The sequence below is a fragment of the Schistocerca piceifrons genome, chromosome X, assembly GCF_021461385.2.
Source record: "Schistocerca piceifrons isolate TAMUIC-IGC-003096 chromosome X, iqSchPice1.1, whole genome shotgun sequence".
NCBI classification, from domain to species: Eukaryota; Metazoa; Arthropoda; class Insecta; order Orthoptera; family Acrididae; genus Schistocerca; species Schistocerca piceifrons.
Window position 1 is genome coordinate 634,674,076 of NC_060149.1, and position 14,302 is coordinate 634,688,377.

General features: G+C 36.6%; 1 protein-coding gene across 1 annotated transcript in view; it reads right to left on the minus strand.

Annotated features, from left to right (window-relative positions):
* LOC124721659 overlaps positions 1-14,302 on the minus strand; it is a 131,548-nt gene that overhangs the window by 23,713 nt on the left and 93,533 nt on the right. Inside the window, exons 5-7 of the mRNA XM_047246727.1 lie at positions 13,148-13,269; positions 8,530-8,674; positions 1,964-2,076 (exon numbers count right to left, since the gene is read on the minus strand). Of these exons, the coding sequence (XP_047102683.1) occupies positions 1,964-2,076; positions 8,530-8,674; positions 13,148-13,269 (380 nt within the window). The remainder of the gene's footprint in view (positions 1-1,963; positions 2,077-8,529; positions 8,675-13,147; positions 13,270-14,302) is intronic.

Here is a 14,302-nt window from a genome sequence, read left to right on the forward strand (position 1 = left end):
TCCAAGACTGCAAGCAGCTCTGCTCGAAGAATGGGTGCTACTGCCTCAACATGAGATTGGTGACATCATTCACAGCATGCCCCATCATTTTTGTTTACTGTTATGCATGTTGCAGTTGTTTGCATTCTGTATTTTTTATATTGTTTCTACTTTACTATCACCTGCTTATACTGTTTTGTGGCAAAATAAACACAAATTTGCAAAATTTCCTTTTGTTGCTTTAATTTTGGACTCCAGTGAATCAAAAATGTTTCTCTAAATTTTTATGAAATAGCATCACACTACTTTCAATACATTCCAAACAATTTTTCTCCCTGTTTTCTGTTACTTTTGGATCATGTAGTACTGTACAAAGTGTCCATTGAGACCAAAGACACATTAAATGAAGAGGAGGATACAAGAAGAATAGATTGTTAAATTATGGCTGTAGAGATTACTGTACATATAGTGTATATAGCAGTATAGCAGTGACCAAATGTATTATGCTGTAATATCCAGTTTATTTATTTTTTAACTAAAGACAATTATTTGATGGCATTGAGATATTAAACAAAATTTTCTTGTTTCTTCTAGAGAAAATAGCTATGCTGTGTTAAATTAACACGTAGAGTATTCATCTCATTCACTTCTCAGTGCCAAGCAAGGGAGAAAACATAAAATGTAATGTCTTACTGGCATCCAAGTCATTAAAGACAGAATATAAATTCAGATTGGGTAAGAATGGAGAAGGAACTTGAATGTTGCTTTGTTCAAGGAACAACCATGACATCTACTTCAGGTGACTTCAAGAATCCATAAACACCTAAATCTAGGTGGTTAGATGGGGATTATAAGCATGGTCCTACTGAATATGAATCTGATCTCTTTAACAGAGTGCTAAAGGTCTTCATTGTTAAATTCACTAATTTGTGATGTGAGAGGAACCAATGATAATAGTAAAGTATTTATATTTTAGCTGGAATTGAATACTCTGAATATGACTGTTTTTTACCACATTTCTTGCCCAGATGGGAAAACTTAGTTCTGAAAGTCTTTAATTTATCAGAGGAACTCTAATCACACACATGAGAAGATGACTGAAATCTTTTGGACATAGCCATTTCAACAAATATGTCACAAATTTGTAATATTGAACAAATTATTAATACAGTATTAGCACGGTGTGTCATTTACACTATACAAATAGTCAGGATATAAAATTTAGTTGAAATAAAAAGACAGAGCAAAATGTTGCAGTGTCCTATAGGATGGAAATCAAATGACAAATGACATTATTTACTGTCACTTCTTTTTGTGGCAAAATACATGATTGCTGAATTTACACAATTTTTCATTAGCAGAAGAACTAACTCATTCTTAATTATTGCTCTGATGAATTAATTAATTAATTCATCCATTCCTCTTCGTGTTCTGTAGATCTCACGGAGGAGGATAACCTTCAGGGATGTGGTACAAGTCTAGGTGTATGTTAACAAAAGACAAGACAATAACAGAAACTGTTTCATATACTATATTAACAATAAACTTTCACTAAGTAGTATTGGTTAGTTCTACTCATGCTTATACCATATAAATGTAATTGGCCAAATTAGGAAGAAAGCTGTCAACTGTTGCCTTCTAAGTTATACTACAGAGTTCTGTTTCTCCTGCTATTAGCGGCTTCATGTATACTTGATTACAATAGTATTTTTCAAGGAACATATGTACCTACATCTGTAAATATTGATGTGAATCCTATTTGCAGTATATTACTGCTTACCATAGCCTTACAACAAACACTGCTACTTGTCTTGTAGCTAATGTACAAACTTCAAGGAGCATTTCAGTTTAACAGAAATGAAACAATTAATCATAAATGTACAAGATTTGAACATTAATAAAACCCATACTACTAACAATGTAGCATTTCTTTATGAAAGGTTTCATGGTCATATTACAGGATTTTGTATTATAATATGTGTACCTGTAGTTCCTTGTCAACATAATAGTGTAGACTGGCATACTGTGCAACTTTATCATCTGAAACTCCAATCCTTGGGGAGATGTACTGTCTGTTGCCTTTGCATGCTTGGTTAGCTGAAATAGAAAAACAGTTTTTTTTCTGGAATTACATGGATGAAAATTGAAATCATCTCACAATAGATATATTGCTTTCTAATATCATACAATTTGTATTTCATACAGAAGAAATGCTTATTTTGAGTGTACAGTGTTTCAAAAACATCCATTTCTTATTTGAATAAAAACTGTGACTAGAAGATAAAGCCAAAAAGTGCTAACAAGAGAATTTTTCTTGTTTATGCCTGGCAGGTCTTCATTTGTAATGCTGTGTATGCCATACTCAGTAAAGAATCCTTTATTGAAAGGCAGTTACTAAGCTCTACTCAGAAAAGTGGGTCAGCATTTCATTATAATGATGTTATAAAGTCTGTGCAGGAACTCTGCGACAACTGGAAGAGCTGAGCTGCGTCAGCAGTTTATGGACTGATTATGAAGATAGTTGTAGGGGTATCCCATTGAGACAGCACAAATGTTTAATATTTTATTAGGAATACTAAGAAACATAAGTAAATTATAGGTTTTCAGAGATCTAACAAGATTGGTAAGACAGAGATTTAGGAACCAGGTTTTAAATTGTAAGACATTTCCAGGGGCAGATGTGGACTCTGACCACAATCTATTGGTTATGAACTGTAGATTAAAACTGAAGAAACTGCAAAAAGGTGAGAATTTAAGGAGATGGGACCTGGATAAACTGACTAAACCAGAGGTTGTATAGAGTTTCAGGGAGAGCATAAGAGAACAATTGACAGGAATGGGGGAAAGAAATACAGTAGAAAAAGAATGGGTAGCTTTGAGAGATGAAGTAGTGAAGACAGCAGAGGATGAAGTAGGTAAAAAGACGAGGGCTAGTAGAAATCCTTGGGTAACAGGAGAAATATTGAATTTAATTGATGAAAGGAGAAAATATAAAAATGCAGTAAATGAAGAAGGCAAAAAGGAATACAAACGTTTAAAAAATGAGATCAACAGAAAGTGCAAAATGGCTAAGCAGGCATGGCTGGAGGAAAAATGCAAGGATGTAGAGGCTTATCTCACTAGGGGTAAGATAGATACTGCCTATAGGAAAATTAAAGAGACCTTTGGAGAAAAGAGACCCACTTGTATGAATATCAAGAGCTCAGATGGAAACCCAGTTCTAAGCAAAGAAGGGAAAGCAGAAACGTGGAAGGAGTATATAGAGGGTCTATACAAGGGTGATATACTTGAGAACAATATTATGGAAATGGAAGAAGATGTAGGTCAAGATGAAATGGGAGGTACGATACTGCATGAAGAGTTTGACAGAGCACTGAAAGACCTGAATCGAAACAAGGCCCCGGGAGTAGACAACATTCCATTAGAACTACTAACGGCCTTGGGAGTGCCAGTCCTAACAAAACTCTACCATTTGGTGAGCAAGATGTATGAGACAGGTGAAATACCCTCAGACTTCAAGAAGAATATAATAATTCCAATCCCAAAGAAAGCAGGTGTTGACCGATGTGAAAATTACTGAACAATCAGTTTAATAAGTCACAGTTGCAAAATACTAATGCAAATTCTTTACAGACGAATGGAAAAACTGGTAGAAGCCGACCTCGGGGAAGATCAGTTTGGATTCTGTAGAAATATTGGAACACTTGAGGCAATACTGACCCTACGACTTATCTTAGAAAATAGATTAAGGAAAGGCAAACTTACGTTCCTAGCATTAGTAGACTTAGAGAAAGCTTTTGACAATGTTGACTGGAATACTCTCTTTCAAATTCTGAAGGTGGCAGGGGTAAAATACAGGGAGCAAAAGGCTGTTTACAATTTGTACAGAAACCAGATGGCAGTTATAAGAGTCAAGGGACATGAAAGGGAAGCAGTGGGTGGGAAGGGAGTGAGACAGGGTTGTAGCCTCTCCCCATTGTTATTCAATCTGTATATTGAGCAAGCAGCGAAGGAAACAAAAGAAAAATTTGGAGTAGGTATTAAAATCCATGGAGAAGAAATAAAAAATTTGAGGTTCACCGATGACATTGTAATTCTGTCAGACACAGCAAAGGAATTGGAAGAGCAGTTGATTGGAATGGATAGTGTCTTGAAAGGAGGATATAAGATGAACATCAACAAAAGCAAAACGAGGATAATGGAATGTCATCGAATTAAGTTGGGTGATGCTGAGGGAATTAGATTAGGAAATGAGACACTTAAAGTAGTAAAGGAGTTATGCTATTTGGGGAGCAAAATAACTGATGATGGTCGAAGTAGAGAGGATATAAAATGTAGACTGGAAATGGCAAGGAAAGCGTTTCTGAAGAAGAGAAATTTGTTAACATCTAGTATAGATTTAAGTGTCAGGAAGTCGTTTCTGAAAGTATTTGTATGGATTGTAGCCATGTATGGAAGTGAAACATGGATAATAACTAGTTTGGACAAGAAGAGAATAGAAGTTTTTGAAATGTGGTGCTACAGAAGGATGCTGAAGATTAGATGGGTAGATCATATAACTAATGAGGAGGTATTGAATAGGATTGGGGAGAAGAGAAGTTTGTGCACAACTTGACTCGAAGAAGGGATCGGTTGGTAGGACATGTTCTGAGGCATTAAGGGATCACCAATTTAGTATTGGAGGGCAGCGTGGAGGGTAAAAATCGTTGATGGAGACCAAGAGATGAATACACTAAACAGATTCAGAAGGATGTAGGTCGCAGTAGGTACTGGGAGATGAAGAAGCTTGAACAGGATAGAGTAGCTTGGAGAGCTTCATCAAACCAGCCTCAGGACTGAAGACCACAACATCAACAACAACAACAACAACAACAACAACAACAATCAGATTGGTAACATTTTTAGTACCAGTAGCAGTATGTTTTCATATTTACTGTCAGTATGGCCATGGGACATTAAACTCTTGTGCACATACCTGTAATATGACATGATTCAAATTTGATCCTCAGCTGCAGATTCTCTAACTGGAATGGAATGCAAAGTGGTGCTACTGACATGGAAAATGATGAGAGATTTGCAAATGCAGCTAACTCTTTTAATCTTGTGACTAAGTCCTATTCTTTTGAATATCGAAGTGATTAGCACAATGTAAGCTTATAGTTCACATGAATAGATCATATAACTAATGAGGAGGTATTGAATAGGATTGGGGAACTGTACAGAGAAGTTAACACTTCAGTATCTACATTCTGAATGTTATGGGATGAATAAACTACATTCTACATTCTACACTCTGTACCTAAAAGCCTAGAGCAAAGAATATGGCATGTATTACTTAGAAGTTTATTTACTTATTTTTATGTATTGCAATATATGTTCCATAGAGCTATTTTTGCATGTAGGTGTGCAAAGGGAATCACATACTGAGGATAAAAATACAAATTAACAATCAAAATAAACACTCAATAAATACTGATTAACAATCACATACAAAGGTCAGAAACAAAAACCACTGATATTATCTAAACAAAGAGATTAATTTACTAAGTACAAAGACTATTTTCATGACCTACAGAAACAAACACTGGGATTTATTAGGTGTAATTAAAGTAGCATGAGGCATTAAAACTAGAAAACAGAAAGATACAAGGGACAGTCATATCTGTCTCTGTTAAAGAATTCATCTAGACACTAGAAACTTTTTTCCAAGCAAAGATTCCTTTATATTACATATAAGTCATCGATTATTACCGTGTGTGGACTTAATATTACTTGGAAATGTGTTCAAGATATTTGTGCTGGTGTACTTTACACCTTCTTGCCCCAGAAAAAATTCTTCAGGTCACAGTGTATTTCACATTTCCTTCTTGTGATTTAGTAGTTGTATGCCTCTCTCATTTCATGTTGAGAATAATTGTCAAGCACAAATGACATGATCAGAAAGAGATATTGTGAGACAGTAGTTAATATCACTTCTTACTTGAAAAGATTATGAGAGGAGATTGTTGGACACACTCTATATACAACTCTGATGATCTTTTTCTAAATGGTACAGACTTTTTTCGATATCAGTCAATTGCCTCATAAGATGATTCTGTAACACATCAATGATTGGAAGTAGTCAAAACAGGCAGATTTTGAGACATTGATGTCTCTGATTTTGGAGATTATCAGAGGACAAATGTTGCTGAGCTAAGCCTTTCCAAGGTTTGGAAGATTTGGTGTTCCCAATTAAGCCTATTATGGGCATGGACACCGAGGAATTTTGAACAGTGTACCCTCTGTATCTGCTAGCTCACATGTGCAATATTAATCTCCTGAGGGCTTTGTGACCAGAATGGGGCTGAACGTAATTAGTTTTGCTGAGGTTTATTGGTACAGAATATACTGTGAACCAGTTCAGAATCTCTTCAAGTAAAGGGTCTTAAGTTGGTAGATGTTTTATTGTCTATCATAATGCTTGTGTCATCTGCAAACATTGTGAAGTTGCTTGCTCTGTTGGAGGACAGGAGGACAGAGGTAGGTTGTTGATTATATAAAAAAAAGAAAGGCAGCAGAACACGGACAGAACTTTTTGGGACTCCATAATGTACTATGCTCCAGTCAGACTCTACCCATACTACCTGTGTATTGTTTCCATCTAACACTATTTTCTATCATCTGTCCTGCAGATAGGATATTAGCCAATTATCCAGTTGTACTTGGATTCCATAGTAGCATTCTTTCTCCATAAGTGTCCTATGGTTGACAGAATTAAAAGCCATAGACATTTCTCAGAATATGTCAGATGGCAATGTTTTCTTGTCAAGGTATTCCAAAATTTTATTTGTATATAAAAATATGGCACTGGTTGCAGAGATAACTGCTCTGAATCCAAATTGGTTTCTGCTAATTACAGTATGTCAAAGTTGTCAAGGTGAGTGATAATCCTGGTATATTTTATTTTTCACCCAGACCATCCCCCAAGAAGATCAACACTTCATGCGAATGGCATTGCAGGACAGATCTGCATCCTCCTCTATGCTGGTGAAACAGTGGAACACATCATACACTACCAGGGGTGACAGTCTATCACCGTTTATTATGGCATGGGTTATGTGCACATCATCCACTTCTCCACCTACCTATGTGAATAACATCCTGTGTCCTATAGCCATACCCTTTCTGCACAACACCCCAGACACTATTTTTGAGCAAAGCAATGCACGACCACATGATGCTGCATTCACACCTGTCTTCTTGGTGTCTCAGGATGTCAGCCTTTTGCCCTGGCCTTCCAGACCATCATACTTGTTGACAATCAAAAATGTATGGGATATGGTGAAATGACAGGTGCAGTGGTATGACCCAATGCCAACTACCACCACAGAACTTTGGACCCAGATGAATGCAGTATGGAAGGCTATACCACAGGATGCCATTCGTGCCTTATACACGTCGATGCCATCACACATGGAACAAGTTATCAGGGCCCATGGTGGACCCTGTGCCTACTAGGCAACAGGACGCATGCTGAACGGATGTGACTGAAATGCTACTCATTTTTGCAGAACATACTAATGTACTTGTCCTATGAATATGAACATCCTCTCTCTAGTCATTCAAGGTGTTCTGTTTTTTCTGAATATGCATGTCTTTAAGGACAGATGTGTGGCACAATTTCCATTCTAATTACAATTGATGTTGTGGTTTCAACACTATCATTAATTTTCAGAGTCAACCCTGGATGACATTCAGAAAACTATAGTTTAAAAGCCCATCAACAAAATGATTGTTAACCAACTTTGGCAACAAAGATGTGGGAAGAAATCAGTTATAGCTTTGTTGAATGCACCATTCTTTCATTTACTGAAAATGGTTTAGGGAAGTTACACAAAATCTAAATCAAAATGACTGTATAAGTATCTGATCTTTATTCGACAATCTTTAGAAACATTCTATTCAACATGTGGAAATTGTTCCTAAATTTTTTTATGTAAGTGACTTTGCCAAGGCAGTTGCATCATCAAAGCTTATTATTAAAAATTTCTTGATACTCCCATACAGTCAGAACAATCAGTGGCTATACATTTGGTTCCTTTCTGTACACATACACTACTTCTCTTATTTGTCATTATGATACACCTTGGAAGTATCCTTCACAGTGAATCTGTATTTTTGTATTTGTATTGCATACTGGTATGATTTACACCTGAACAACCTTAGAAATGAATGCTATTATGTTTATACAGTTTTTGATGAACCATAATTAGATGTCAGACACTAAATAAGTCTATGGCCATACTGAATATTCAACACAAATGTGTGTGTGTGTGTGTGTGTGTGTGTGTGTGTGTGTGTGTGTGTGTGTGTGTGTAATGTTTTACAGTGGCCAAAGATTACTGAATACATGAACCAAGAATTGCATACAGTACCCTCTCATGTGCCTGGCCAATATTTTAAGCAGCTTATTTCTTATTTTTATTTATTGCTTTCAAGCTGCTGCACAATTTGGCATACAATATTTCAATTAAGATGATATGTGTGGAACTTCATATAAAATGTACTTACATTTGAGGCACAGATTTTCAAAGTAGTCTACTCCTTGAGCATCAACAAATTGAACATACTGTCCTGTAGTACGCCTATCAGATTCACTGAGATGGCATTGCAACGTAACATAATTATATTCCAGTGAACGACATATGAAGCGATCCTAAAAGAAAGAACATTCATTATTTAATATTTATATCCTTTGTCAGTACACTGTAAATTATACAATCAATGGTGAGAAAAAAAAATTGGATTTAATTGTTTCTCTCCTTTATATCACACTTAAACAGAGAAGCCAAAGAAAAATTGATTATGAAATTTGTGTTGTCTATGAAAGTAGCAAGATAACCTAAAGTGATGGGCAAACAGTATGTCTGGAAATCAAATTTAAGTAACGTATTTTGGATGAAATTCACTGCTAAAAATAGCATTTAAATAAATTTTTGTTATCAGTTTGGCAATAGTGGAATTGAACTTAATTTTCTTCGATTAATTTTTTGAATATGATACCTCTGCTTGTTGTGAAAGCTAAATCGACACATTGTTTTAAAAATGTGAGCCATAGGTTGAAATGGCTAGTTATAGTCATAAACATATTTGAACAATAATTACAACTTTGATTCCTACAAAAGATGAGCCTTAAAGTTTACCTGTGAATAATATTCATATAGGTCAAATACATCACTTCATATTTTAACTTTTGTTAGGTATGATACTGAAAATTTTCAATTGATAGTGTTATTGAATATACCAGTTTTACCTCTGTGTCTTTGTTTTTCACTTTCATTACTCAATTTACTGTATATCCAATAACATCAGATTAAAGAAAAAGTACTGATGTAAGACCCTGTGTCTGAAAACTTGAGATAAGAATCAAGGCTTAAATGAGAGCTGAGAGTCAAAATGTAGAGAGATTAATTTTGTGTAATAAAACCTGTGTTTGAGGAGTCATTAAAGTTTCTAATATAACCTTGGAAAAAATAAAGCTGTGACTATTATACTTGTTGATGGTATTAGTCATTCTCTACATATTGACCCTTGAGTGTGACATTTTTCACATTGGTGGACAGTTTGGCAGAGAGCTGGGTTGTAGAAATCTGCATTTTTGCTGTTCCGGAAATGTTCCACCTCAAAAATCACATTTATGTCATTCTGGAAATGTCTGTCATATAACGATTTCTTCATATGAGGAAACAGGAAGAAGTCACTGGGTCCCATGTCAAGAGAATATGGGGAATGTGAGGGAGCGCAGCAAGCAAAATTTTACAGCATAAAGAAGCAGCACATGTGACTGTGCACTATGAGCTGGGGCACTTTCATGGAGCAAAAAGATACTATTAGAAAGCTTAACGAAACACTTCATTTTGACAACACCCTGTAACGTCATCATGAGATTTTGCTAATATGCTCTTGTGAAGATTTGCCTCTTATCTGTTAGCATCACACCATGGTAGTCCCAAAAACACTCATCATCTTTCCTGGTGATAGGTGGGTCTTCAAATTTTCCAGTGATGATGAATCCAGATATAGACTGGGACACTCAGATGTTTAGGACGGGTGGTAGGGACAGAGCATCGAGTGATATTATACCTCGAGCAATTAAACAGAGAACCAACTCATGGAGATAACATCATGGACCCACTGATAACAAACAGACCCAAACTTTTCGACTCTGTACGTGCAAAATAGGGAATCAGTGATCATAAGGCTGCTGCAGCATCCCTGAATATGGAAGTAAATAGAAATATAAAAAAGGGGGAAGGTTTATCTGTTTAGCAAGAGTAATAGGAGGCAGAATTCAGACTACCTAACACATCAAAACAAAAATTTCTGTTCCGACACTGACAATGTTGAGTGTTTATGGAAAAAGTTCAAGGCAATCATAAAATGCATTTTAGACAGGTACATGCCGAGTAAAACTGTGAGGGATGGGAAAAACCCACTGTGGTTCAACAAAAAAGTTAGGAAACTACTGTGAAAGCAAAGAGAGCTTCACTGCAAATTTAAACGCAGCTAAAACCTCTCAGACAAACAGAAGCTAAACGATGTCAAAGTCAGCATCAGGAGGGCTATGCACGAGGCATTCAGTGAATTTGAAAGTAAAATTCTATGTACTGACTTGACAGAAAATCCTAGGAAGTCACGTTAAATCAGTAAGTGGATCGAAACAGCATACCCAGACACTCTGGGATATTAATGGCATTAAAACAGAGGATGACATGCGTAAAGCTGAAATACTAAACACCTTTTTCCAAAGCTGTTTCACAGAGGAAGAATGAAAAAATGACTGACATCGAAATAAGTGTCCAAGGAATAAAAAAGCAACTGAAATCACTCAACAGAGGAAAGTCCACTGGACCTGATGGGATACCAATTCAGTTCTACACAGAGTACACGAAAGAACTTGCTCCCCTTCTAACAGCTGTGTACTGCAAGTCTCTAGAGGAATGGAAAGTTCCAAATGATTGTAAAAGAGCACAGGTAGTTCCAGTTTTCAAGAAGGGTCGTCAAGTGGATGCACAAAACTATAGGCCTACATCTCTGACATCAGTCTGTTGTAGAAGTTTAGAACATGTTATTTGCTCACGTATCATGTCATTTTTGGAAATCCAGAATCTGCTCTCTAGGAATCAACATGGATTCTGGAAACAGCAATTGTGTGAGACCCAACTTGCTTTATTTGATCATGAGACCCAGAAAATATTAGATACAGGCTCCCAGGTAGATGCCATTTTCCTTGTCTTCCGGAAGGTGTTTGATACAGTTCCACACTGTCACTTGATAAACAAAGTAAGAACCTATGGAATATCAGACCAGCTGTGTGGCTGGATTGAAGAGTTTTTAGCAAACAGAACACAACATGTTGTTCTCAATGGAGAGACGTCTACCGACGGTAAAGTAACCTCTGGTGTGCCACAGGGGAGTGTTATGGGACCATTGCTTTTCACAATATATATAAATGATCTAGTATATAGTGTCGGAAGTTCCATGCGGCTTTTCGCATATGATGCTGTAGTATACAGAGAAGTTGCAGCATTAGAAAATTTCAGCAAAATGCAGGAAGATCTGCAGCGGATAGGCACTTGGTGCAGGGAGTGGCAACTGACTCTTAACATAGACAATATGTATTGTATTGCGAATACATAGAAAGAAGGATCCTTTGTTGTATGATTATATGATAGCAGAACAAACACTGGTAGCAGTTACTTCTGTAAAATATCTGGGAGTATGCGTACGGAATGATTTGAAGTGGAATGATCAGATAAAATTAATTGTTGGTAAGGTGGGTGCCAGGTTGAGATCCATTGGGAGAGTCCTTAGAAAATGTAGTCCATCAACAAAGGAGGTGGCTTACAAAACACTCATTCAACCTATACTTGAGTATTGCTCATCAGTGTGGGATCCGTACCAGGTCGGGTTGACAGAGGAGATAGAGAAGATCCAAAGAAGAGTGGCACGTTTCGTCACAGGGTTATTTGGTAAGCGTGATAGCGTTACGGAGATGTTTAGCAAACTCAAGTGGCAGACTCTGCAAGAGAGGCGCTCTGCATCGTGGTGTAGCTTGCTGTCCAGGTTTCGAGAGGGTGCGTTTCTAGATGAGGTATTGAACTTATTGCTTCCCCCTACTTATACCTCCCGAGGAGATCACGAATGTAAAATTAGAGAGATTCGAGCACGCACGGAGGCTTTCCGGCAGTCGTTCTTCCCGCGAACCATACATGACTGGAACAGGAAAGGGAGGTAAGGACAGTGGCACATAAAGTGCCCTCTGCCACACACTGTTGGGTGGCTTGCAGAGTATAAATGTAGATGTAGATGTAGAATCCATGTATTTTCAATGTTTGTTTTGTTTCTGTGTCTTGAGCTCACAGGGATGCGAGCTAAACTTGTCTGTGGTGATGAGGTGGTTAAAGAAGTCATCTGGATGTCCTAACACAACTACAATGTTTCCACTGCTGTTTTGGTCTGGCAGGCTTTTTTGAATGGGTATGAGCAGTCACAGGACCCAGTTGGCACTGACCTTGGCCACATACAGAATTTGTGTGAGAGGTTGAGAACTGAACCATGACTGATTTTCACTTCTTCCACAATCCACTATCACTCTGACTGCAATATGCTAGTCTTTGAGCACCTAGACCTCCACCTCTCTCACAATTTCTAGTTATTCACAGAGGGATGATTTGCCACTTTGTTGTTTGTCATTCAGACTTATTTGGCTACAATGAAAGCATCTATTTCCATACACTTCCACTAACTCAGGATAGATTGTTGCAGTGTTCTTTTCCTTAAAATAAAGTACACAGATTACCATGTGGTTCAGCACATTGTCAATGGGCTATGCCATTTTGTTTTGGCTCCTCTTGTGAGGATTTCAGTGTGTACCAGGAGTACAGATGTACACCTGCTAACAAATAAAAATATTAATTATGTAACTTCCTTGAAGTGATAATTAAAACTTTAATACTATCCCTCAAAGAGTTAAGCTACGGTAAATTTCTCGAATTTTCTTTTTCTTTTTGTGTTTAATACCATTTCTTGACTTCTGAAAGGTATCATAGGTCCTGTTCTTGGGAAACATGATCCATTTCCCATATAAACATGGTGTATTTTTATATGATTATACCTAGAAACATACCTCATTCAGACAAGCAGCTTGGCAGGCTTCTTTTGTAGATGTGTAGATAAGAGCATTGTCTAGTCCACGTATCATTTTATTTGGAACTCTTTCAAATGCCCAGGGTCGAAGGCACACATTATCTGAAAGTCATTTTATAAGTTTTAAATTTCTTGCAGTAGACAGTGGGGCACTCACAACTCTTTTGGCATGCACAAACACAGATATCAGTCACAATTCAGCACTCAGGAGCAAATTGTTTGTAATGGTCAGCAGTAGTTTTTATGGAACTCTTGTCACAAAACTAAATGACTGTATATCAGGTAACTCGTTTCTACAAGAAGGAAATTTTGAAATCTATACTAATAATAAAACTGTAAAAGCATCATGTCTGTCTGTTTGAACATGCTATCTCCAAATCAACTACATTTGAGTATAGTCTGGAGCAATGTATAGGCTGTATTTCCTCAAAATTGGAACACAGAAAAAAGGCTATTATAATTTAAAGTTTACTTAAAAATCATCTGCTCAGGTTAATAGTTTGGATGTTTAATCATTATGGCATAGTACACTAAGGAACCAATAGGTGGCACTTTTAGTTTTGTAGTACACCACAGAACCAGTAGATGGCACTGTTAGCTTTCTTTTACCTCTGTGATAGAAGTATTTTTGGAAGTTTACATCAGTGACAGAATTAAGTGCCACGATCTCATCTTTGCAAATTCAACATAACATTTAATTTACTTGGCTAGCATATACAGATTTACTGATTTCACTTTGTGTATTAAACACTTAATGACAGTGTTTTCCTTCTTTTAATAGGTTTTATTTGTATTTAACTTCTTTCCTAGGAAAGTTTGTTTTACCTCAGCAACAGAAGTGTTTTCAGAATTTTACATCACTGACAGAATGAAACACCACAATTTTATCTTTATGAATACAAATTAACAGTAAATTTATGTGGCTGGATATTATTTATATTCTTTGCCAAGGAAAACACATTTATTAAAATTGCTTTGTGATTTGAGTGTTTACTGATTACATTTTGATTTCCTTTTCATTACAAGTAAAAATGTCTAAAAGATGATCAAGTCTTTCTGAATACAGTACAGCTACTAAATGACTGAGCAACATTCTGTCTCAAGAATCCAGTGAAGATCATGAGGTGAGACTCAC